General features: G+C 34.6%; 1 protein-coding gene across 7 annotated transcripts in view; it reads left to right on the forward strand.

The window, feature by feature from the left end:
- Positions 1–23,208, forward strand: part of CCDC7 (coiled-coil domain containing 7) — a 38,734-nt gene continuing 15,526 nt past the window's right edge. For all 7 annotated transcript variants that reach the window (XM_085301385.1, XM_085301386.1, XM_085301388.1 and 4 more), the window contains exons 1-11: positions 1–76; positions 2,497–2,562; positions 4,122–4,766; positions 6,401–6,480; positions 7,893–8,352; positions 12,431–12,506; positions 12,829–12,909; positions 16,236–16,343; positions 17,165–17,281; positions 19,426–19,545; positions 22,329–22,454. In XM_085301385.1, coding sequence (XP_085157511.1) covers positions 50–76; positions 2,497–2,562; positions 4,122–4,766; positions 6,401–6,480; positions 7,893–8,352; positions 12,431–12,506; positions 12,829–12,909; positions 16,236–16,343; positions 17,165–17,281; positions 19,426–19,545; positions 22,329–22,454 — 1,906 coding nt within the window. In that variant the 5' untranslated portion in view covers positions 1–49. The remainder of the gene's footprint in view (positions 77–2,496; positions 2,563–4,121; positions 4,767–6,400; positions 6,481–7,892; positions 8,353–12,430; positions 12,507–12,828; positions 12,910–16,235; positions 16,344–17,164; positions 17,282–19,425; positions 19,546–22,328; positions 22,455–23,208) is intronic.

Raw genomic sequence — 23,208 nt, forward strand, 5'->3', positions numbered from 1 at the left:
AAAGAAAGTTTCTTCCAGTCAAACTAAAAAAGAAAGTGAAAATTTGAAAATGCAAGAAGATTTACTTAAAGCTCAGGTAACTCTATACCAAATACAGTGCTGGAAAAAAAAATAGAAGAAGCGGGATGGGCGTTGTAGTCTTCTGTCCAGGAGTTCTATCCAAGAGTCATATCCAAGGATCAGGCACTAAATTAAAAGTCAAATCACAAGAAAAAAGAAAGATAGATAAGAAGTACCAACAGACCATTTCTTACCTTGTACAAAGGATGTAGTTCTTCAATGTTTTGAGCATTTGTATTCCATGGCTTGCTGCCTTCACTATTACTCCAGAGGCTGGCATCATCATTTTCAGTGTCAGAAGAACTAAGAGTTCACTGAAGTGTTTACTGCCCTTATAAACTGGGCTACTGAGGTGGAGATGTTAACAGCGTATGTACCACTTGAAACTGCTAATCCACCTACTGGATTACCACTGCTGAACCACTGCTAATAAGTATAGGAGCTAGGTACACACACTGAAAGTGAAATATGATGCCAAGAAATACTTTTGCTGAATGAGTAGGTAACTGTATCTTGTGAAGTATAGCCATGAACATGTATTAGAATTGGAAGATCTTGGAGACTGAGATCTTCTCGTCTGAAGGAGAGAGGAGAGAGTTTTGGAGGCCCCTGATCAGCTCCAGCGATCCTAGTTCCAAGTGTGAATATATAATCCGAAGAAAATGAGCAAAGACAAGAAGAACAGTAAATGATTCCTTCAGATATACAGGACAGTGTCTCATAGTTTAATCAAGAATAATCTGTYTTGAGACTGTTTCCTGCCCCTGAGCAGGGGCTTTATTTTTACTTGGAAATAAATGGGCATTCTTGTAATCCTTTCTCACCAGTTTTATGCCTCTACCTACCACAGGTTTAGTTTATAGAGATGTTAGAAAACTTCACAGGGCTTCCTCAGTTCTCCTCTCTGTAGCCACTAAAGAGAGGTCTCTGAAAATTTTGGTATTTGACCTTCTCTGTAGACCGCTTTTGAAATTTAGCCAGCCCAATGGAATTTTTTACTTAGATTCTCCTTCTGATGAGATCTATGGAGCTAGTACTCAAAGCTCTAGTCACAGACTAAGCCATAACTGAAGCTTTTAGAGAGAAAGCAAACTATTGTCCTAGAAGTTCTCTGCTTACATTTTCCCTAAGAATTTGAGCCCTTCTTTCTGGTAGCTTGCATGTATGAAGGTGGTACTTGGAAGCATCCACATTGTTAATAAGCATATGGGCAATCCCTTGAGGAGAGGAAGGGAGGGTTATCTTCCAGCATCTGAAAGATCCTCATATGTGTTGTTCATATATACATGTTCACAACCTTCATACCTTTCTTCCTTTTATGTAGCCATTTGTGGCAATATATAGTAAAGTTTTGCTCAAACAAGAGAATCACAAGATAGGAGCACATCAAAGATTTGGTGTACTCTCCCTTATATCATAYGCATGAAGCACAGAAAGAGGTAAAAATGGGTATTATCTGATTCTTGTTAGGTTTAAGTGTTTTTGTGCTTAGACACCTCCTGTATGGCTATTGGGTGTAAGCAGCACAGCCTGAAGATTCTGCAGTTACTGTTAGGTTCTTGACAGAATCACTCTTACCATGAAAAAGTGTGTTCATGTAGCCAGTGGATCCTTTCATTCCATCTGTTGATGTTCTGCATATATTTTAAGTATGCTTTTAATTTATAGTGTGTAATTGTATTTATCATTAAGATTTATATATGTAGTATTTTTCTTGAATTGTGTTTGTACAGTAACATAGATGATTTTGCATAGTGAGCTTGTGAATAAGTCATTCACTGTCTTTTACTGTTTATCTGTGAATGCAACTTTTTTTTTCATTCTTGTCAGTTTATGAACATTGTAATACTAAACTAGAGTGTATTTTATTTATGACTTACGGAGTATTTGAGTACTTTACAAATATGATTAAAATGTTTCTACGTCCTGGTGAAGGAGGAGAATATTATGCTCATTTTACAGATGGAGGAGCCTGAGGCATGGAGAGTTCTTATGAATTACCTGAGGTAATTTAGGAAATCTGAGAATACAGGATCAGTGTATATCTCTACAGCAGCATAGCTGTTACTTTTATGTGAGGACAAGTATAGACTAGTGCTGGTATATGTTCAGATATTAATCCTTATTGATACATTTCACTGCAAAGCTCTTCAAGCCAAATTAAAATGTCTAAGTGCTTTAGACAAAACTGCCTGCGTATATTGCTGCAAACCCTAATCTAGATACTTCAAAATAAATTTGTTTGTCAAAATGTTGTTGTAATTGGTACTTTTACAGAATGATATTTAACTTATTATAGTATGTTATAGTGGAAAAAAAAAGTATTTTTTAAACTTATGTTTGCTATCTATGAAAATACTCCAAGGTTAGTGTCTTAGATTCAAAAGGTAAACATGGAAGAATTAGTATCTGACAGATCCTTTTTGTACATCACAGGAACATCTGCATGTTCTTCAAAGAGAGAAAGTAATCCTTGAAGAAAAGCTGAAAAAAGCTTTACAGGTACTGATTTAGAAAACATACTTTGTGGGGTGGGTTTTTTGTTTATTTGTTTTTTTTTTAGGTTCCCTTTATGCCAGGAAAATAATTCATAATGTGTGTTTTAGATAGAAATCAGCTACTTTCATTTAAAAAGCTCTCTTCTGTCCACTTCAGCATCTGCAAGACTATAAAATACAATGTATTTAATTTAAAAGCGTTTGCTTACGGATTCTAGAGGAAACTTAACTACCATCTTAGTTCAGATTAGTCTTCTGTTAGTCTTGTATCCTTAAGAAATCATAATAATACCAGATACTTCCAGGAAAGAAAGGATAATTTTTCCCAAAATATTCTGCAATGGGTAGATTTAAGTATGCCATGGATAAGGCAATGGAAAAGATATATGTTTCTGGGAAAGTAGTAATTGAGAAAAGGAAATTAACTTTCCTTATTTTCTCCGTAAATTGCCCTATTTTTGGTTTGGACTTCTTGCTTTAATGATCTCCTTATTTCCTTATAAGGAACAACTTAAAAAAAAAGGGGGGGATTGAAGAGAAATTCTTAGAAGGTACTAAAATCACTGTAGTGATCTTTTTTTTTATCTTCTTTCAGAGAATAGGGAAAACTAGCATGAGATTAATTTCAGCTAATGTCACACAGGTGTTTGCATCTGAGGTAGCCAGTCTACTAGGCTCTTTTTATAGTTAGCAGAGAATTGAGCTTTAGTAGCCAGTTCAGAAAAATCAGTTTATCTGAACTATTTTAGATCTTTATCTTGGAATAAGGTTGTTTTCTAGCAAATGTCCGTTTATTTCCACTGACTGAAAGGATGAACAAGGTTAATATGAGACTAATCCAAATGTAGACATGGGGGTTAAATGAGATAAATTTTACAAGTTCTGCCATCTTGCCCAAGATTATAACTTGACCATATTATGAATTGGGATATTGTGGGGCCCTCCCCCCACCCGCATACTGAAAACAATGATAGGGCACTAAAATGCAGCAATCTAAAAAACCCTAGGAAGCAGGAAATTGATTTGATCAGACTTTATATTCTGTACTTAATGGTGTAAGTTTAACAATATAGAAATTACACAGTGAATTACATTCACTTTTTCCATTCTCATGAAATTTGTTTTTACTGGAACATTAATTTGTGATTTTTGCTTTTAAACTTCTATTTCATGATGTAATATGTTTTAGGGAAGCTGCTACATTTTAATATATGAGAGAATTTTTAACTTTTTTAAGAGTTCCCCTTGAGCTCTTAGGGAATTTTTCAGTAGTTTCTTGTAAAAACTTAATTCAGCTTTTATATTTCTGACTTATTTGAGCATGAAAAGCTTTAAATAATGGTTTAACCACTTGTTGCATATTACTTCTATTTTAAAAGATGCTTTGGTGTGGCTGTGCTACAGCTATTATTTAAGTGTATATTTGACTGGAAACTTATTTTTTATATTTAATGTATTTGAGAACATGCTTGAGTTGGAAAGGATTTAAGGAAGCATTTAAATGTGTTGAAATGAACCCAAACAGGAACACTAATTTTAGTGAATATATTTTTTATCATATAGGAAGCTGAATATGCTAATAAGCAACTTACAAACTTAGCAACATCTGTCCCTATTCAAGACGCAGAAATTGTTCAAGATGCACACATCAGTTACAAAAATACAGAAAAGAGTAAAAGTGGTGGTTCTGACGTTGATATGAAAAAATATGCTAAAGATGCAGCTAAGAAAGGCCAAAAAGCAATTAAAATTGAAGGCAGCAGAGAAGATTGTATAGTGTCACCATCCAAGTCCATTGGTGAAGCTGATGAATTAGTACGCAAATTGCTAGCAAAGAACCAGGTGAGACAAGCAATAGGGAAAAGTCCTGGAGAAACGGAGGAAACTGAAGAAGTTGCAACACCATCTCAAAAGAAGGATGTTAAATTAGGAAATAAAGGATTAACAGAGGGGAAGAAGTCTGAAGATCATGGTGTTTCAGCAAGCAAGCTAAAAGAAAAATACCTTTTTCAGGAGCAGAGAGAGCCATATAAACCTAAAGAATTACTTTCTAGCATGGAAGAGGCTCCAAGACTTACTGCTTACCCATCTGGACAAGAAAACATACAGTATTCTTCTAAACATACTGATGAGAAGCCAACATCACTGTTATCTGGTAAAACTCAGCAAATGTCAACAGATACCAGAGCAAGTGGAAAATCAAAGTCTGTAAGAACATTTTTGTATCTTCTTCTGTGTTTATACTTAAGTTTTTTTTTTTTTTTCCCCTTAAGAGCAGGATGAATTGATAGAAAATTCTATTTCATTATTTACTTTTCAGGAATGATAATTCTAAATAACAGTGTAAAGAATAAGCATATTCTTTACCTTTGGAGACCTGTCTGTTGTTGTTGGGCAGAACTACTTCTACGTTGCAGATACATAGAGAAATTGTGTGCTTAACTGCTTGTGTAGGGGCCTAGGATGCTTGTAATGGCAGTAGTAGGCAGGGCACAGAGATCCTATTCTGAAAGTGCTGGTTTGCCATTCTCCTGGCATGAGCTTTAATGAGATGAGGCAGGCTGAAGTGTTCCACATTTGACGTGTTATTTATCTTTGTTTATCCTTGATTATCTTTCTACTTGTCTGTCAATTAATTCTTGTTCAGTCTTCATCCTGAAGACAGAGGAAGTATGAGCATGCTTCTCCGTGGGAGGTATGAATCATAGACTGTCTCTCTGCAGATGTCTTCAGTCCGCACTGGGCATTCCTACACACCCTAACTGGTGTTACTAATGAATGCAGAGTTGACATTCTGCTCATTTTGGAAATCACCAGCTAGCTCATAATGGCCTTTCCCGGGTGATCTGCCGGCTGGTAGAAATCAAGGCTTTTGAAGCTCCATGGGGCTTCTCTTCTCTAAATGTGTTCTTTGCACCAAATTATTCTTGCTCTTGATCTTATGAGAGATATAGCATTATAGTGTTGGCAATGGGGTGCTATTCTTCTGGGATTCAAAATCTCCTCTAAATAGAGGGAAGCTGACCAGAGGGTCATATTCACGTCTTGGGATGATACCAGAAACACGAGATGCTGGGAGATGCCACTGGTAGTATCTCTTCTAATTCCTGCAGGTTTAGTAGTACTAGTTCTTCCAAGGTATGTCTCGCTGTCCACTTAGTAGTAATTTAGATGATCCTTCCTGGAGGATTAGTCTGGCCCATGAGTCTGGTCATGTTCTCATGAAGTAGAACATACTCTCAAGTGAGAAACAATAGCTGAGGGCATGCGTCAAGCATAAACTCCTTGTATTGAGAATATTGACATGGTGTTTTATTGTGCACGAGGCAAATACATGGTGAATGTGGTGCGTATTTATGGTTATGTGGGGGCAGAGTGCACTCTGTTTCTGAGGAAGTATGAATGAAGACAATGTGTTCTGCAGGATTCTAAGCTTAAGCTGAGATGGTCCAGGAACCGTGTTTCATTCCTCACTGTGCACAAAAGCAGTACCAAAATACTCTAAATGACTACAGCCATGATTTTATTAACTCTTGCACTAGCAGCGTAACTTTAAAAATACCATTTCTTTCCAAGCTGTTCAAAATAATTGAGCCCTATCGATCACTTCAGATTGTGTTGCTTCAATGATTTCCTTTTTTTTTCATTAAGTTTATCTGACATAGGCCCTGAAATAGCTTTGTGTAAGCCACTTACCAGTTTTCTTTTTCATTCTTTTCACAAAGTAATGCCTGTAAAAAAAAAAAAAAAAAAAAAAAAAGCTAATACAATTTCCCAGTTATCTTAATATAGAAAATGTGTCGGGTATTTTCCTCTTATTTAAATATATTGTTTTCCTACAGCCTTTGAAGTTAGACTCTGAAGGACTGGTTGCAGCTAAAAAAAACACAGGAGCAAACGAAGGGGTTTCCCTGGATAACAGGTAGAAGTAGTTTAGAGAATGAAAAGTATAGCTTTATGGCCTATAGTATTTCCATTTTTCAGTATTTTTTGAATAGATCTGAAATTACCAATATAAGGATTCTGAAATTTTAATTTGCATAGAAGATATTTAGTGGCTTAGAGTGGGGAAAATCTTTAGTATTGTATTCACAGGGTAGAAGATGAGCAAGGTTACAGCGACTAACAGCTAAAAAAAATAATTTGTAAAAATTTTAAATATTTCAGTAGATATAATACAGTCACATGTGGTCATCAGTTTCAGATCCCAGATGTTAGTATTCTTTTTATTTCATAACAATCCCTATGCAAACCTAGAGTTCTAGGCATCTTTTAAATATCTTGTAATAGAAAAAGCATTATCCTTTAGTGCTTCTTCGTCTCCCTGTCTCTTTCTTTATCTAGATGTATAGATAGCTATATAGATATAGATATTTTTATATAAGGAGAATTTTTTTTATATATATGGAGAGCTATATATGTGTAAATATATTTTACCTTTAGCACTTGTGCTTGAGTCTGGAGTTGTCTTTCTTGCAGACTTCTGTTAAGGCGTACGTGAACCCAGAGTATGCTTATTCATTCATATATTTGGTATAAAGTGTTGTGCAGCCCTCACTGCTAACCCCATTCTTCCTCACCCTTTGGCGGTGAAACTAATGTAGTTTAGAAAGATTTTTGTATTAAATTATATTACTTGTGCTAGGAAAAACGATATATAGTATTGTAGCAAGACTCTTGCCACTTGTACCTTTCTTCATCTCTTCCTGAAAATGTCTTCCTGAGATTAGCTCATCACAGGAACCCATTAGTCCTACCAAGGGTAGTTACGTGGCATGAAGTAGTGTTAACGTATTTCTGGTCTGTATGGGGTAGTGGCAAGGAAGTGAGAATAGCCTTATGGAAAGAAAGGGAGCTATAAGCAATGGGGATTGGACATATTTAGTTATACAGCTGAAGACAGGAATTACATCTTCTAAATTAAACAAATGATCCTTGTCTTTTAATTGAGTAGCTTTCTATTGCACTGTTGTTGCAGAGAGATGGTCAGGAAGTTGTTAAGGACCATCTTTTTGAAGCAGAAGCTGGTACCTGTACTCCTGCCACTCTGAGACAACAGGAGTTGAAACTCCTGCCCTCTAGAGTATGYGTGCTTTTCTGTCCCTTACAGTTTTTTCCTACTGAGAGCAGGGCTCAGCTGTTTCCTGCCATCCTGGTTGTAGAAGCAAGTAAGAAAGAGGAAAGAAAACTTATATGGTACTGAAAAAAAAAATCTTAATTTTACATGTAGAGCAACTTAAAGCTTAATGCATTTCATGCTGATACATTTCTTTCAAACAAGAATGTACCTTCTGTGAGCTTTTAGCTAATGCTGACTATTTTAAAACCCTGCAGCACAGGGGAAGATGAATCAGTGGTGCCACATGCAGATTTCATGAACCTTCCAAAAATCCGAGGAGAGTCAGAGTCACATTTCTCCTTAAATTATCAAGAGCAATTATTGCCAAAGTCTTCAAATGTACACGAAGATTCACCCCAACTAATCTCAGAAAGACAGAAGACTGCTACATCTGCTAAACTGAGTACAAGTATCCGAGGACAAGATCATTCTTTACCATTATATGAAAACAATWTGTTACCATCAGTTTTACCTCCCAAATATCAAGATGTGGCTCCTCTGAAAAGCTCCCTGACCAGTCATAAAACATCTTCTGAATCTCAGAATGCTGAAGTTGTTCCTGTTTTCCCTGCTGAAAAGATAACCACTTTGGAGACCCAAGAAAAAATGCCTGCAGTTATTACTCAAGAAGATAAAAAGGAACCTATGCCAGTTCTTCCTGTCACACACACTACAGTACAGTATTGTTTATTTTTCATTTTATATACTTTACAGTAATTTTGAGCAGATTTTACTAGTTCAATACTAGTGAGTAGATATTTATGTTTTGATTTAATAATCAACAATTGAATAACTACCTGGATCATCATTAGCGCTGAGTTAATCCCCAGTGTAATATGCACAATTACTGATGATAGTTAAGTATTCCTTTGATACAATGTGGAATTTATTAACAAAAATAAATCCAGAAAATCATCTTACCCTACACAYATTAGGAAATTCAAAGAAAGGAAGGAAAGGAAGGAAACTGGTTCAGGTTCCAGGTTATCCCTAGCTACTCTTATGTTCAAAAACTGAAGGTTTTTGGTTATTTTTTTTCCTCTCTTGTCATCATCTTCTTTTTTTTTTCTTTTTTTCTTTTTCCCCTGGATATGTCTCAAATACACACAGATCCACTAAAAACTACAAGCATTCTCATTTATATTAAGATAATTGAAAGAGAACTTCTCCAACCATGTAGTTTTAKTCACTGTCCTGACTTGGCTGTCTGATCTGAGACTTTTCTTGATTTTGTTATTTTAGATATTTATTTTCTTTCAGATATTTTAATTCTTTCGTACTATTCTGAAGAAAACCCAGCAAAGCAGGAGGGTTCAAAGTGTCATTGTTCCAGGCATTCTACAGTGCAGATGTGAGATAATACTCCTGGGAAGCAAAGTTTTAAGTTTATGAAGGGAATGTATTAAACTTCCTGAGTGAGAATTCTAATCCACTCTACAGTTATGCAAGAGAAAGATACCGTTATTCTCTTCATTTCTGTATGGAAATCACTGCTGGATTTTGTGTTTAAGTCAAAGACTGTGTTTTAGAGAGAGAGAGAGCTACTAGATATGGCCAGTCTAGAATTTTGTCCTCTAGCAGCATAACAGCAGCATTTTGTTGTCTCCTCCTTTTAATGACAATACTTAGATAGAATTCAGGTATTCAGATTTTCAGAAGCTTCATGTATACAGAAAACTTTGCGTCGCTGTGGAAGCTCTTCTCAATCTGAGATGTCTCTAGTACTAAGAGATACTGGACAATAAGACTATTTTAACACATCTCAGAGTTGGTCAGTTGAGTACTGCTTATGTCAAAACTTAGATGGAATGCAGGTACCCTGATGTTCTGTTTTCTGTGATTAASTAGCATAACAGACTTTTCAATTTAGTTATTTTTTTTGCAATAGAATGTAACTGTTTCATATTACATTCTGATTTTTTTTGATATATAATGTTCAAGATTCTCCAAAAGTTTGTAAGGCAAAATGCATTGTAAAACCTGTACTTTGCCAGAACATTGAGTTTTGATGAGATTAACACAGTGGATACAACTTCCTGCAAACAGTATTGTAAAGARTGATGCATATCTGAGATTAAGAGATCAAGGAGGTTATGCAAATACAACTCTAGTAAAGACAATGTACTATCCTGTTGTCATGCATGTTTTATACCATAATGAGTCGTTTGTCAAGACTGTGATACTGTGGCAATAACCCGGTTCTTTGGCTTTTATAATACTGCACTAATTCATACAATAATTTTCATCACACATTATAGTTACTTACAAATACTGGTAAATGCTCTTACTCATTTCAGATGAGATCTGTGATGCAAAGTGATAATTGTTTTCCTAGAATCTCATAGGCAGCTATGCAATGTTGAGGGGAAAAAAATCAGATCTACTTTTGGTATAACTGCTTTTAGTGCTACTGAAATAAAAACAGTACTTTAGTTTCTGTCATGAAACTTCTAATTTCTGTGCATTAACTCACTACGTTATTTCAGTATAATTGAGAGCATCTCTAATGATTGCTCTGAGTTATATCAGCATTCAGGGGATAGTTTATTTCTTTACTCTCTATCTGAATAGAAAGCCTTGTGTTTTAGTCATGAAACTCTAACTCTGTCCAGCTTTCAGGCAGGCTTTGTTCATGTTCTTGAGAAAACAGTGCTTCTGGAGGAGGGTAGGGTAGGGTATTTATGCTTCTCACTTTCCATAAAAATAGTCTTATGCTCTAGGAGACTCCTTTAATGTTTGTTTGGCTTATATATTATCARGTATCAATCTTAACTCCCCTTATCTTACAACAAATAGAAACTCAGTACAGGAAAGATTGAAGAGGAATTACTTAGTTCAGTAATTAGTAATTTCTGATAGTCCAGAAAGACTTGTTCTGTGTGTGGTTTGTTTTCTTTTTTTTTTCTTTTTTTTTCTTTTTTTTNTTTTTTTTTTTAGTCTGAAGGAGCCAGATTCTAGGGTTTCTGCAGTGTCTGGGGACTAGTCACAGTTCAATGCAGTATTAAAAAGTATAACTATCAAATTTTATCTTTAGTATAGATGAGTTTAGACTGCTGTCTTGCAAAATAATTAATTCAGCTGAGAAGGGAGCAAAATGCTCTACAGTGGAGGGAATAGTGGCTGAGAGTGTGGGATAGTAGAAACTTCCAAAATCAATTTTGATACCAAATAAAATGTTTCACTGAACTGCAGTCCCAAGATAACAAAAGATGATTTTGAGAAGAAATATCTAAATACTTTTAAGTATTTATTTCCCAAGATACTGCTCACCACAGTCCCTGCAAATTTACATGTACATTTTGTCTGTTTTAATCTTCAAGTCTGTTTTGTGAACTTAGTGTTATATCTGAGAAGAAGCAGAGGCAAATGAGAAGGATAGTTTATTTATTTCTCTTGTACACCTTACAGGTGTATTTAATAATTTTTTTTCACTTCAATATTGCTGTGTCAGTACTCTCCSTGTGTTAACAATTGACACTTAGCATAGCTTCGTTCCATGGGGAAAACCATTTTGCTTTTAATCTCAACTGTAGCTGTTTAAAAATGGAGAAATGAATTGCAGTAGAAGGAATTCCCTTGTTTTCTTAACTGACCTRTTTTTGTAGTGTTGTTTTATTCCTATTAGCACTGTAAAGTGTTTCACTTCTGTTATCTCTCATTGTTTGGGGGATGACAATACAAATATAAAAGAACAAAATCAAGAGAAAAAGGTGAAATACTTGCTTTATATTTTTTCAAAATTATTCATGGGCTCTTGGGTCCTGTAAGCTGCTGTGTTTGAATGTGTTCATTACTTGTGTTTATCTAAATTATAGCTGATGTTCAGCAGTAAAGACAACATGTTAGACTTCTGCGGTCATGTGCATGAGAAGATTTTCTAAGTTAGACTTGATCATTCCAGTACCTCTGTATGACAAAAGTAGTGCAGAGAATATATTAGGATTTATTTGAGTGTTACAATATGTCATGTTTACATGTAACATTTTGATTTGACAGCAATGAGCAAGAATATCAGGAAGGAATGAGGTAAACAACTGACCTCGAACCTGGAATCTATAAGATTATTCTGTAAATGTGTTAAAATACAGCCAATAACATTTTTGCATAAAATACCGTAATGTTTGCCATCCATATAGTAATGATGACTTTAATGGCTTTTAATGCAGTAGAACAAAGCTGCAAGACTACAGTATGAAAGCAGCAATATTCTACAGCAAACCTCTAGCATCTATGTTTTCCTTTGTACATCAAAATATATAAGAAGGGTGCTTCTCTCCAGCACCAGAGTATGAGAGCGCTTTCTTTGGTCTAGCAGTGTCCTACAGTTCAGCAGTTCAAAATATATGTCTTCTAAGACTCCATATAAAGATAACATATGTTCTGTAACTTTTTCAAATACTGATTTTTTTGTCAAATGCCAACATCTCATTAGTTAATTTTTATTTTCACCACTGAATGCTTTTCAGTCTTGAGAAGGTGGAAGGAAAAAAAGATGGAACTCCATATCTGCATAAAGTTCTGTAAATTTAATAATGAACAAAAAATGAGAGAAAGGAAAAATAGTATTGCATTTATCTATTTAGAAATTCATTTTATTAATGAACTAATTACTTCTGAGTTCTCAAAGATAATTTTTTTCATTTACAGTTTGATTGTGTTTAATCAGGACTTGGATATATTACAGTAAGACAACAGGCAAGTGGTAAGTATTATTATTAGCAATATAACATAATGCTATTACTTTTATTTATAGAATGGGACTTTGGAAACTCACTTACTTGAGAAAAAAAATCTTCCATGGACTCAAAAAGAAGTAGTAGATGATAAAGGTAACTATTTTCTTCCTGAATTCATTATTTTAAATGTATTGAGAAGYATTTTTCTCTTAAACACTTGGACATTCTTACATCAATTAATATATTTTTAGCTGAGTTGAGTAKGTATAGAAGATAAATTACATTAACAGGAGAGTAAGCAGTGAGTTTAATGTGAAAGATAATATATCTATATATATTAGGCTATAATATATTAGGAAGTAAAATGTGTTACTCTGTTTCTCAGTCTTAGATTAAAAATTATGTGTTTTAATTAAATAACTTTTTTGCTTTTGTTACATTCCCAATGAGATAAAACTTTTTTTTTCAAATGCAGAAAGACTTCCGTTAATAATTCACATGARTAAAGTGCCACAAGTATCAACACTTTCACTGGCAGAAGCTGGCCTCAACACTGGTAAGTGGAAAACTAAAAATTTAGGAATCTAGTAAGAAAACTTACAAATTTCTTAATAACGTTGACATTTTCCTCTGAGTGAAGTGTTTTTGTTAATAACTTTTAGTAAAGCTTTACCAACTTCAAGAAATCCCAGAGACCATTGAGTTTTTGCTGTTTCTTCATTTATTGACATAAAACGGCTAATAAGGATGATATAATAAAGAATGCAGTATAGCCAAATCTAAAATCCTCATGTGGGGAAGAATCTGTGCCACATGCTTTCCAAAATGAGCCAAAATGTCCTGTCCAGATGGGTATATACATTGTCTTCATTGCTGAATGAAACTGTTTTGAATGCTTACCTACCCAACAGCATTTCAGAGATGCAGGATCCAGAAAGTCGCTTCAAACAATGTTAGCTACACAAAAGAGAACTCAAGAGACCTTACTTAAGACATCAGAGGGCATAGGGTAATGATTGTGCTGGGAAGCTGCAAATACCTTCACTCTTCCTTACCTGCAACTCTGTAATTACAACCATGCTGTTCAGGGCATAGTGTGAGTAAAATAGGCAGTAATTATTTTTTGGACCCCAGCATTGGCTGCACACAGTCATCATACTTTGCTTGATTGTTGGTAAGTAAAAATCATGTGTTTCAATCTGTTCTGTCTTTTTTCACCGAGTTATCACAGGACCTTCCTGCAGAATGATAATAGCTGATTCTTAGAGTTATAGAAAGTTTACATTTATTCTCTTTAGAAAATACTCTGTGTCATTTTCTAGAGGAAACTCATTAGAAACTGTCTAGAAGTTTTGTCTATAGAATGTCTTTCTGAATAGCTTTTATCTTTAGGGAAGAAAACAACTGAGCTTTTGCATAGTATGCTTGCTAAGCTGTCACCAGCTGTAGAAAATTTGCGAGATATGGAACCTTTTGAAGACAGTGAAATAGACAGCATTACTGGTAAATACAGAATAATACAGAGATCTGTATTCTGTTGTTTAGGTACTTGTTTGTTTTACTATAACACCTCATTTGCACTTATTTAAGAAGTGTTACTACTCTAGCAACTCCAAGTCTAAAGACAAGAAAGCACATTATTGAGAATTTCTGGACACATGATGAAAAGCAGAATTATTTTAAGAGRAACTTAAATACAAACAGGCTGAAAGATTTTAAATTATTTGTTATATAGATGAGACTATTGAATTAAACAAAAYAGGAATACTGGCAGAATGTACAGCATCAAAATCATCATGAGAGAATATATTGGGAACTGCAAAACTATATGGAAGAATAGGAAGAATATTTATCCACAACTTCATGAAGTTGAGTATGAGCTAATACATCCTGCCAAAAATCTCAGTACCACTGTTGCTAGGCTTCTTCAATACCTGGCTAGTTTAAAACYAGCTCAGATACCTCTTTAACTTGGTAGCTAGTATAGATGTTCTGCATAATAGATTTTTTTTTTGGTAAGATTTATGTATCACATAGACAAAAACAGTACTGAAAACATTACATTTGATATAAAAGAGAACTGGAAGCTGGTGGAAAAATTCAGATGGGACAGTRTTGAGGCAAGGGTGTTAAATGGACAAAGCAAAAAATTGTATTATAAGGACTGAAAGGAGGCAACTTCTACATTTAGGCAAATAGGTAGAGAGGATGTTGAGTGGAGATTAGGCTTTGGAGATTTAAGATAAAATGGAARAATGTTGAAAAAAACAGTAGGATCCCAATGGTTTGTTTTGTTTGTTGTTTTTTGTTGTTTTTGTTTTTTTTTAACGTTGTGAGAGAAAACTTAAAAATTATTCTGAGGATATGGGCCTGAGTATCAGGAAAGCTAGTAGCGAAAAGTAGAGATACAGAGAGTTTTCAGGAAAAAAAAGGTATTAGCTCTTTTTCACAAGTTTAGTTTAAGCTAATAAAAACCTTGAAATGAGAAAAGGACAGATGGTGAATTTTACAAGATTAGCAATTAATGGTGCTGAGCACGATTTGTTAGTCATCAGCATGGAAATGAAAACTGAAGATGTGTCAGCTGATAAAATTACTTAGAGACAGAACTTAATGGAAGATGAGCCAAAGACTTTGGGCACAGCCCCTGTAGAGGGAATGGGAAAATAAGAGAGTGGGGAGAGAGAGAGAGAGAGAGAGAGAGAGAGAGAGAGAGAAAAGACTCATCAAAAAATGAGCTAAAAGAACAATCTGGAAAAGAACTCTGTAGAAAGTTCTGGAGAGAAAAAGGGGTCTTCAAAGTGTAGGCAAGAATGACTAATGTCATCAAACATAGGAAGAAAGCGAAAGAGAAGATGAGAGATGAAAAGCAATGAGATTATATATGCTAGGCAGCAAGGGCAGGCTGCCTCACAAAGGAAAGCCAGTTGGGAGATGTGGCTGACAGCAAGGCAGACAGGAGCAGTGTCCTCTCTGACAAGGGCACAATTCTGTGGCTGCTGAGCAAGGCAGTCAGAGCAGATAATTACAGTCTGCTAACAGCCCAGATCTCAAGACAAGTCCAAAACAATGAGAAAGGGCTAGAAGTCAAGTCAGAAAGTCAAGTCAGCACCTCAAGGTTGAAATTAGGTCTAGTGACAGCAACCAGATCAACCAGCAGCTTAGTGACTGMTGGGCAAATTTATAGCAACAAGGCAAGTCCAAGGTCAAGCCAGGAAATCAAGGCAGCAGGTCAGGATTAGTGATGTTCATGGCATGCCTGCAATGTAGCTCAGGCAAAGATCCAAGAGTAAGATCTTGAAAGCTTGTACAACTCCCAGGCTAAGCAGGGAGACCTGCCAAAGAGGCTTCTCACAGCACTTTCTCACACAGATCTTACAGCAATCTCACACCATGTTGCCCAGCTGCACCACATCAGAGCTGTCCTTAAGCACAGGTAGCTGAACCCAGAAGAGGAGGGCTCAGATGATTAATGTAATTTAATGACTAGATTAAAATGATGGACTGCACTGCWGTTAATGATAATTTTGTTTAATTAGGATCAGGAACTCATTCCTAGTCTTATATCTGACCATAATTTTCCCCATCTTATGTGTTTCAATAGCAAGGAGAATAAGATAATATGATCCAGAGACTGGAATGAGAATCACAGTTACATTATGCTACAAACAGAAAGATAGTCTTTGTTTTGAAGATCTTAAATCTTAAAATATAACATATTTAGGAGGACAGGATTGAAAAAGATGATGATAATCAAGTACCATTGTTTCTATGTGTTACACGTTTTAATTCCATAAGATCCATCTGATAGGATATAATTTTAAAAAGAAATATATAAATGTGGTTTTCTGACTGATGATTGATATTTCGCACTTACTGCAGARGATAGATTAAATAAGGTACCAGAACTTCTTGAAAGCTTGGAGTCAAATCTGAAAGACCTGCAGGAAGAACTGGCTCTGACAGATGACCAAAAAAGCAATGTAAGTGGTAAGTACAGAGCTGAAGTCTGATATGAAATTGTTTATTCAGTAACAATTTTTGTATGTCCATACAGTATAATCATTGGAACCATCTTACCAGGAATCTTCCTAGAATAACAATGCAAGACTGGATTTTTATAAACAAGGAAATGACTATAGSCAATTTTAATATTTGGAATTCTTTTGAGACCTGTGTGAAAAAAGTTAAGGAATTGAAAGCAATATTTCTTCTTACATATGTGAAAAAGATCATCAACAAAAGGAAAGGGCTGGTCTCACATTAGTGGGTGATGTCATAGGCTGATTGAATGTGACTTTGGTACTTTAAAAGAGAACATATTTTAAGTGATGTATAACTCTGGTTATARTTATAAATAAACCATCACACAATGGTTTACGATACATAAGAAATATTCTTCTAATCTAGGTCTGCCATAGTAGATTTTCACTATAATTGTTAAATGTTATCAGAGGTCTTATTATAAGATAAGTATTTCCTCAGACAGAAATTATTTGGTGTTATTTCTTAAGCTGTACAAAGACAGGGTTTTAATATATATGCATTATTTCATGTGTGATAGTCCATAGCAATTTACAGAATGATTTAATTATTCCTCAATTTAAATACTTTTAAAACATTAAAAAAATATTTTGAGTAGTTGCTCTGTATGATATTTAGTATGTATTTACTATGAGAATGCAAAGGCAACCTTTCAGCAGTAAATATGAGAGTTTAAATTTTTCTATTAGAAGAACTTGTAAAACTTTAAAATACATAATTTATTTTTCTCTATTTTATGAGTTAAAAAAATCTTCCTTTTTCTGTAGAAAGCTATGGATATGAGCTAAAAAGAATTTTAGCTGCAAGTCTGGAATCAAAACTGAAAGACCTACAGCAAATAGAGACTTTCATAGCAGATCAACTAGGCATGCGTGGGTCTGATGGTAAGAAGAAATTTTATCTATATGTAGCTATAACTTTGATAAGCAGTCCTAGGATGAATCTTTATGAATTTTGTACTGAAAACTTGTACTAATTTTTTACTGAAAACTGACATACGTTAGCATTTGTGTCTGTCAATTGAGAAGAGTAGTCTGATTTGGAATATATTAAAACTATCATATTTCCTAGTCATGGAAGATATATGAGCAAATATTCTGAACCGACCTATACCCTAGAAAGGAGACTTGACCTTAAGAATCTTCTGCTCTATCCAGGCTAAATAAATAAATAAGAAATAATGTACAGTTTGTTTAGTTGATAAATCCCTCAACCTCTTTTTTTTTTCCCCGTACTTACGAATACACACCCTCACTGCTGAGCAAATCTTAACTTTAACGGACAATCTGGTCTAGTAACTGAAAGTAAAATGTGACTCATTTTCTTTCACATAGCATAAGGGAAGACAATAAGGGCACAAATATGTCTGCAGAGTAAAATACCTAACAGGATACTCACCAAACCCAGAGGAACTGACATACTCTGAGGATCCAAGAATTTTCTGAGAATGCAGCAATACACAAACAATAAAGAGCAAGCTATTCCTATGCCCTTGCATGTTCTCAAGTACTTGTAGATTCTAAAGGTCAATAACTGGTCTTCCTTGGGTGAGACCTCATGGCAATAAGCTAATTTTTCATCAGAAGATGTTGATTTCTTGATGACGATCTCTTGGTGCTGTCATCATCTTTCTTACCTCTGAGGTTGTCTGGACTTCTGTACACTGCTGATGTGAGCTTCTGTTAGTAGAACCCAAGCRTTTATGAGAGGCACAACATATGCTAACTGTTGTTGGCTGTAATTGACTTTTGCATGCTTTCRTATAGCTTGCAGAGGACTTTCACTTTTCACTTAACTTGAAGAAGAAAAAAAATAATAGCTAATAACACTGTAATAACCGTTCAGCCATACTACTGGTCTAGTTGGCAATACCACATCGGTGGCTTATTTGGTCTGATAGTGTGTAGATGTTTTTGTTTGAACTAGATAGCTACAGTAAGTGGAATTCAGTGAACAGAACGCCTTGCCTTAAAAAGGACTACCTACATCTGCTGATGTTATGCTTCTGAAGCTCTCTAAACTGCTACCAAGGCCCACCTAGCCAGATGGTAGAGTTTAGATGTCAAACCAGCTTGCTGTGAAAAGTAACATCCACATCACCTGCAAGTAATTCCTCCTCTTTTTTGAGCCACTCATTTCTGAAGAGCTATCTTTTGGATATACATGTAACCTGTTACTGATAGCCAAGGGAAAACATCTCTGCAGTTTTATTTCTTACATTCTGCTGCTTTGAAGCAAGGAAGAAGGTTCCCTGGCTAATTTTTCACAAAGCTGCTGCTTATGCTCTTCATAAGTAGAGGGGGTAGAAACTGGCAGAGAGCTAAAGGGGAGTAATTGGGAAATTGTGGGATTATAGAGAAAGAAAGAATTCTGTAGCCATAAAAGAAGAGTTAAAAGAAGGGAGGGCCTAGGGAAAGGTAAGAGATCATTCAAAGTTCAGTACACTATGAATAAAAGGAAAATTAATATAATAGAGAGGATTTGAGATAACAGTCTTCAGTGGATGAAGGTTTTTTTAGATGTTTTGGTATTTGTGCTGGCAAAGGAAATTCTGTAGGACAGCATAGTGAACAGAGAGAATGAAGCTGAGACAAAAGAACCTCAGTAGAATGTAGACAAAAATAAGAGGAACTTGAGATGTTAGAAAAAGGAGTAGAAAGTAACAGGAGGAAGAGATGGAAAGAAAATGGAGAATATGGAATTATTGCAATTCAAGTACCAAGGTAAAATTAAACAACAACAACAACTAAAAAACCTTTCAGTAGTTTCTCAGTAAAACTGTGTGTATGAGAAAGCATGAAAAAAATTGATCTCCCCAACCTGCTACACTGCTGGAAGTTTACATGCTGTTTCTTTCTCTCCTTACACTAGAGATTAAAATTGTATCTTACATAGTAAAAGAAATAATTATTTACTGTAAAAATAGCATAAATAGTGTTCTTAATTCAAGTTTTTATCTTACATGTTTTGAAAGTTGCAATTAACATTATTTTATATGGTTGGTTATCAAATACTTTCATTTGCATAGAAAAGCAAGTATATGACATCCCACAAACAAGAAGACTTCTGTTGTCAAGTTTGGAACCAACTCTGAAAGACCTGCAAATGGCAGAAGCTAATATAATTAGCCTGCCAGACAGCATAAATGGTGAGGATGGAGTTAAAACTTGAGCCTGTGTGTGTAATTTGGATAAACTTCTGAGGTCTTTCTGTTCAGCTAGTTGGAAAYTGCACATTCTACTGAGGAGTTTAGTAGCAGAATAAGAGAATCAGACTTCTATAATGTTAAAGATCAATTAATCCAAAATAATTTCTGGAATTGTTTCTTTAAAAGTTTTCTATAATAAATTGTATGAAAATAATATCTCTACCTTTTCTCACTTAGGTGTGAAGTTGCAAGTGATACTGGTAGCAGACTTTTACCATTATAATTGATTACAACTACGTATACATTACTTGAAAATAAAATGAAAGAATTAATTTATTTTAAGTTCAGGGAACCCTTTATTAATAAGCTTTTCTAGGTTCAGGATTATTTAGTCACAATTCATTACATTGCCTTGTTCATTGCTTGCCTTGCCATGGTGTCATTAAAACATAAAAGCAAAAATAAGAATGGATTTTGTTTTTAAATTTCTGACAATACATTGTATCTTTGATATGCTATATGTGGTGCTTTTATCTGACATACCACAGGAATTTCTTCGGAGTTACTTAATTCTATAAATCAACTGATCCTTCAGACATTTTCTGTAAAAGTGTATATAGTGTAATTAGTGTAAAAGCAAAATCTGTTTTGTTTTTTTCTGCATTGCCTGTTAAAGAGAACAATTAAATATTTTCTTTTTCTGAAGAAGATAAGCTTTATGCACAAAGTAAGTTAAAGAATTTAGCAATGAATCTGAAGCCAAATCTACAAAGCTTGCAGCAGAATCTTGCTGAAAGTCAAATAGGAAAGAGAAGGGTTTCTAGCAAGTGTGAAGTTAATAATTTAGTCATAAAATTATTAATTTAACTTTCAAATTGAAAATCTATGCTAATTTTCTCTTAAAAATCGTGGATCATTCTAATTTGGGTTTTTGATGTTCTCGGTACAGTTGGAACTTTCCACATATAATTTACTGAGCTGAGATCTTTGATTTAAACATGTCTCCAAGACTTGTATAATTTCTTACAGGAGAATACTCAAATATTTCTGTGCTAACTCTACAATTAACTCTCTTAATGGGTAACATTTTCCTCAGAAGCAATGAGCAGCTGCATCCTATTCTGTCTCATTTTGCCTGCCTGGAGTAAACAGAGTTGTGTGGTTATCTGATTTTAAGTAAAGAAACACAGTGATGCAATTACAGGTTTAGTAATGTTTCTTTATAGATGTGGAATTAGAAGGATTGCGTACTTATTTTCTCTTATTGCAGTTTGGGATCTGATGGTACATGGCTTGGCTTGGCCTAATCAGATCCCTATTGTTAATAACAGGCATACCTATATTTGCATTTAAGTTCAGATCAGGAGTGTGCTGGTAGGGTGAATCTTCCAGTCACCCCCAGTTTACTGTGCTTTGGTTCACATCATCGAATGATCTCAGAGTATAAACTTGATTCTTTCCAGAAGAAACTAAGTTAAAAGATGTGTTGCAGGAGTGCASCTAATGTATTCCAGCTGCTAATAGACTTTTAAACTGTGGAATCGGACTTGAGCTCATCTGAATTAAATCCACTGAAATATGTAGGGTGTGGAAGTCCGGTCATTACAACTATTTAGGTCATACATTGCTGCTTCTATTATGCTGTATTTCTTGCCAATGTAGACGCAATCTGTGTCATAACTTAGTCAACTGTCAGCAAATCATTCTTTTGAATCTAATCTTGGATATCTTGGGTATCTTCATGTCATGGCAGTTTTTAATAAAGAGTTATTTAAAAAAAAGAAGAGAGAAGAGAGAGACCACTACCATCTGCTTGGTTTGCAAAAAAGAACTTAGAGAAAAAGAAGTGTCTTTTGTGAGACCTTTCAAAACCAGAAATTATTTCCTTACTAGAAGATAATCATAGGGTCATAGATGTTACTAACTTGCCTGATTTTAGTCATTTGTCAAGCATAAATGAAGGTATTTAGGCTGATAAGTACAGTATAAAACTCAAAACTTCGTTTTTGTTTTTGGTTTTCTAAGCTGTGATATGCGTGGTGATGGAAGTTCCTGTCCTAGATGATTTTTCTGTTGTATTTTTTGTTGTAAGTGAGTTAAATTAAGGCAGATGTTCTGCCTGGCTGCATAAAATTCCATACCATATGAGTAGATTATTTCTAATTAATACAAAAAACCCTGTCATTGTGTAAATAGGCTACAGTTATTTTTTATGAGCCCAGATGATGGGGATTGTAATGGCAGTAACTGTGAAAGAAAATAGGGTAATCTGAAATGGAAGCAATGTATCAGGCRCTAAGAGATTGCACTGTTGGTTGGGAGACAGCTTGGTCTTTTTGAAAAAGCAGGTTGACAACAGTGAGGTACTTTAGTTCTCCGGTTACATATTCCTACAAATGACTGAAAATGAGATAACAACAACAACAAGCTAGCTGGATAATTAATATGCTTTGGAGTATTTACTGCCTCTTTCGCACAGTGATGAAATAATTACACACATAAGTGTGCCTGCACACACACAATATATTTTAAAATCACAGTTATATTAGAGGAATTCTTTAAATACTGTATTGTAAGTGTGGTAGAACACAGCAGTTTTTCTGAAGTACTATCAGTTTATAACCTGAATGTTCATTTCAAACATCTACTGAAGATGTTAAATGTATTTAAAATTGTTAGTGAAGTTATGTTAAAGCCATTTTCCGTGTTAAGTATCTTCTATTCCATGCTAAAAGTCTATCAAAATATAAATACCTTTTATTTACTAAAGTATRTCTCTGTAGAGGACAGATTGAAGGAATTCATCAACCAAAAAAATATTTTACTGTCARCTCAGGAAGCAAATTCACAACGTTTGCAACAAGCACAGACTACTGTAGTAGACCAAGAAGACCAATTCAGATTTTTTGGTGAGTGCAGATTTAATAGCATATGAATACACAGTTTTGCTTATTCCCTATTGRCTGTCCAGTAGGTTTCTATAGATAGAAGACTGTACAGTAGGTTTCTATAGACAGAAGATTTGTCTCTGTAACTGTGTTCATTCTTCTTGTTTGTCTCTGTCTCCTTTCTGCTTAATTTTCTTTTAGTTCTGAATTAAGATTTGTTATATGAACTAGTAAAARTCTACCATTTTCTATAAATATGAAGCAGAGTATGGTATGTTAATGATACAGAATACTTCAGAGGCATCAGAGAAGAAGAGTAACAAATACATGGTCAAAGTTCAAAAAACCAGAAGTGCTTTAACATTACAAGTTTTTGAATCTATACTTTAAATGAAATATTACTCTCTGGAAAGCTGCAACTTTGTAGTTAATTATGTTKTAATCAGTCAAAAACTTTATCTGGAATTAAAGGAAGGGTCATGCATAAAATACTTCAGCAAGATTGTAACTTTTCAATTCAGTACTTAATAGAACTGAAGAATATAGTTAAAGGTCCAAATATATTTTAAAGTAATATTAACAATAAGCAAAWTTACCTTTAAAATTCTCAATACATTTTGAAATTTTTCTTATAGTTTGTAGTTCTCTTTTCTACTCAACTATCCAATAGRATTCTATCTTGTTTATACAAGAATCTGAGGAACGATATTATGGTTTGAGGTGTTAGGTTGAATATGTTTGAATCTATGTACAAATCATGCTTTAATAACTACTT

The sequence above is a fragment of the Rhea americana genome, unplaced genomic scaffold (assembly GCF_003343005.1).
Source record: "Rhea americana isolate MKP2758 unplaced genomic scaffold, rheAme1 scaffold_176, whole genome shotgun sequence".
NCBI lineage: Eukaryota > Metazoa > Chordata > Aves > Rheiformes > Rheidae > Rhea > Rhea americana.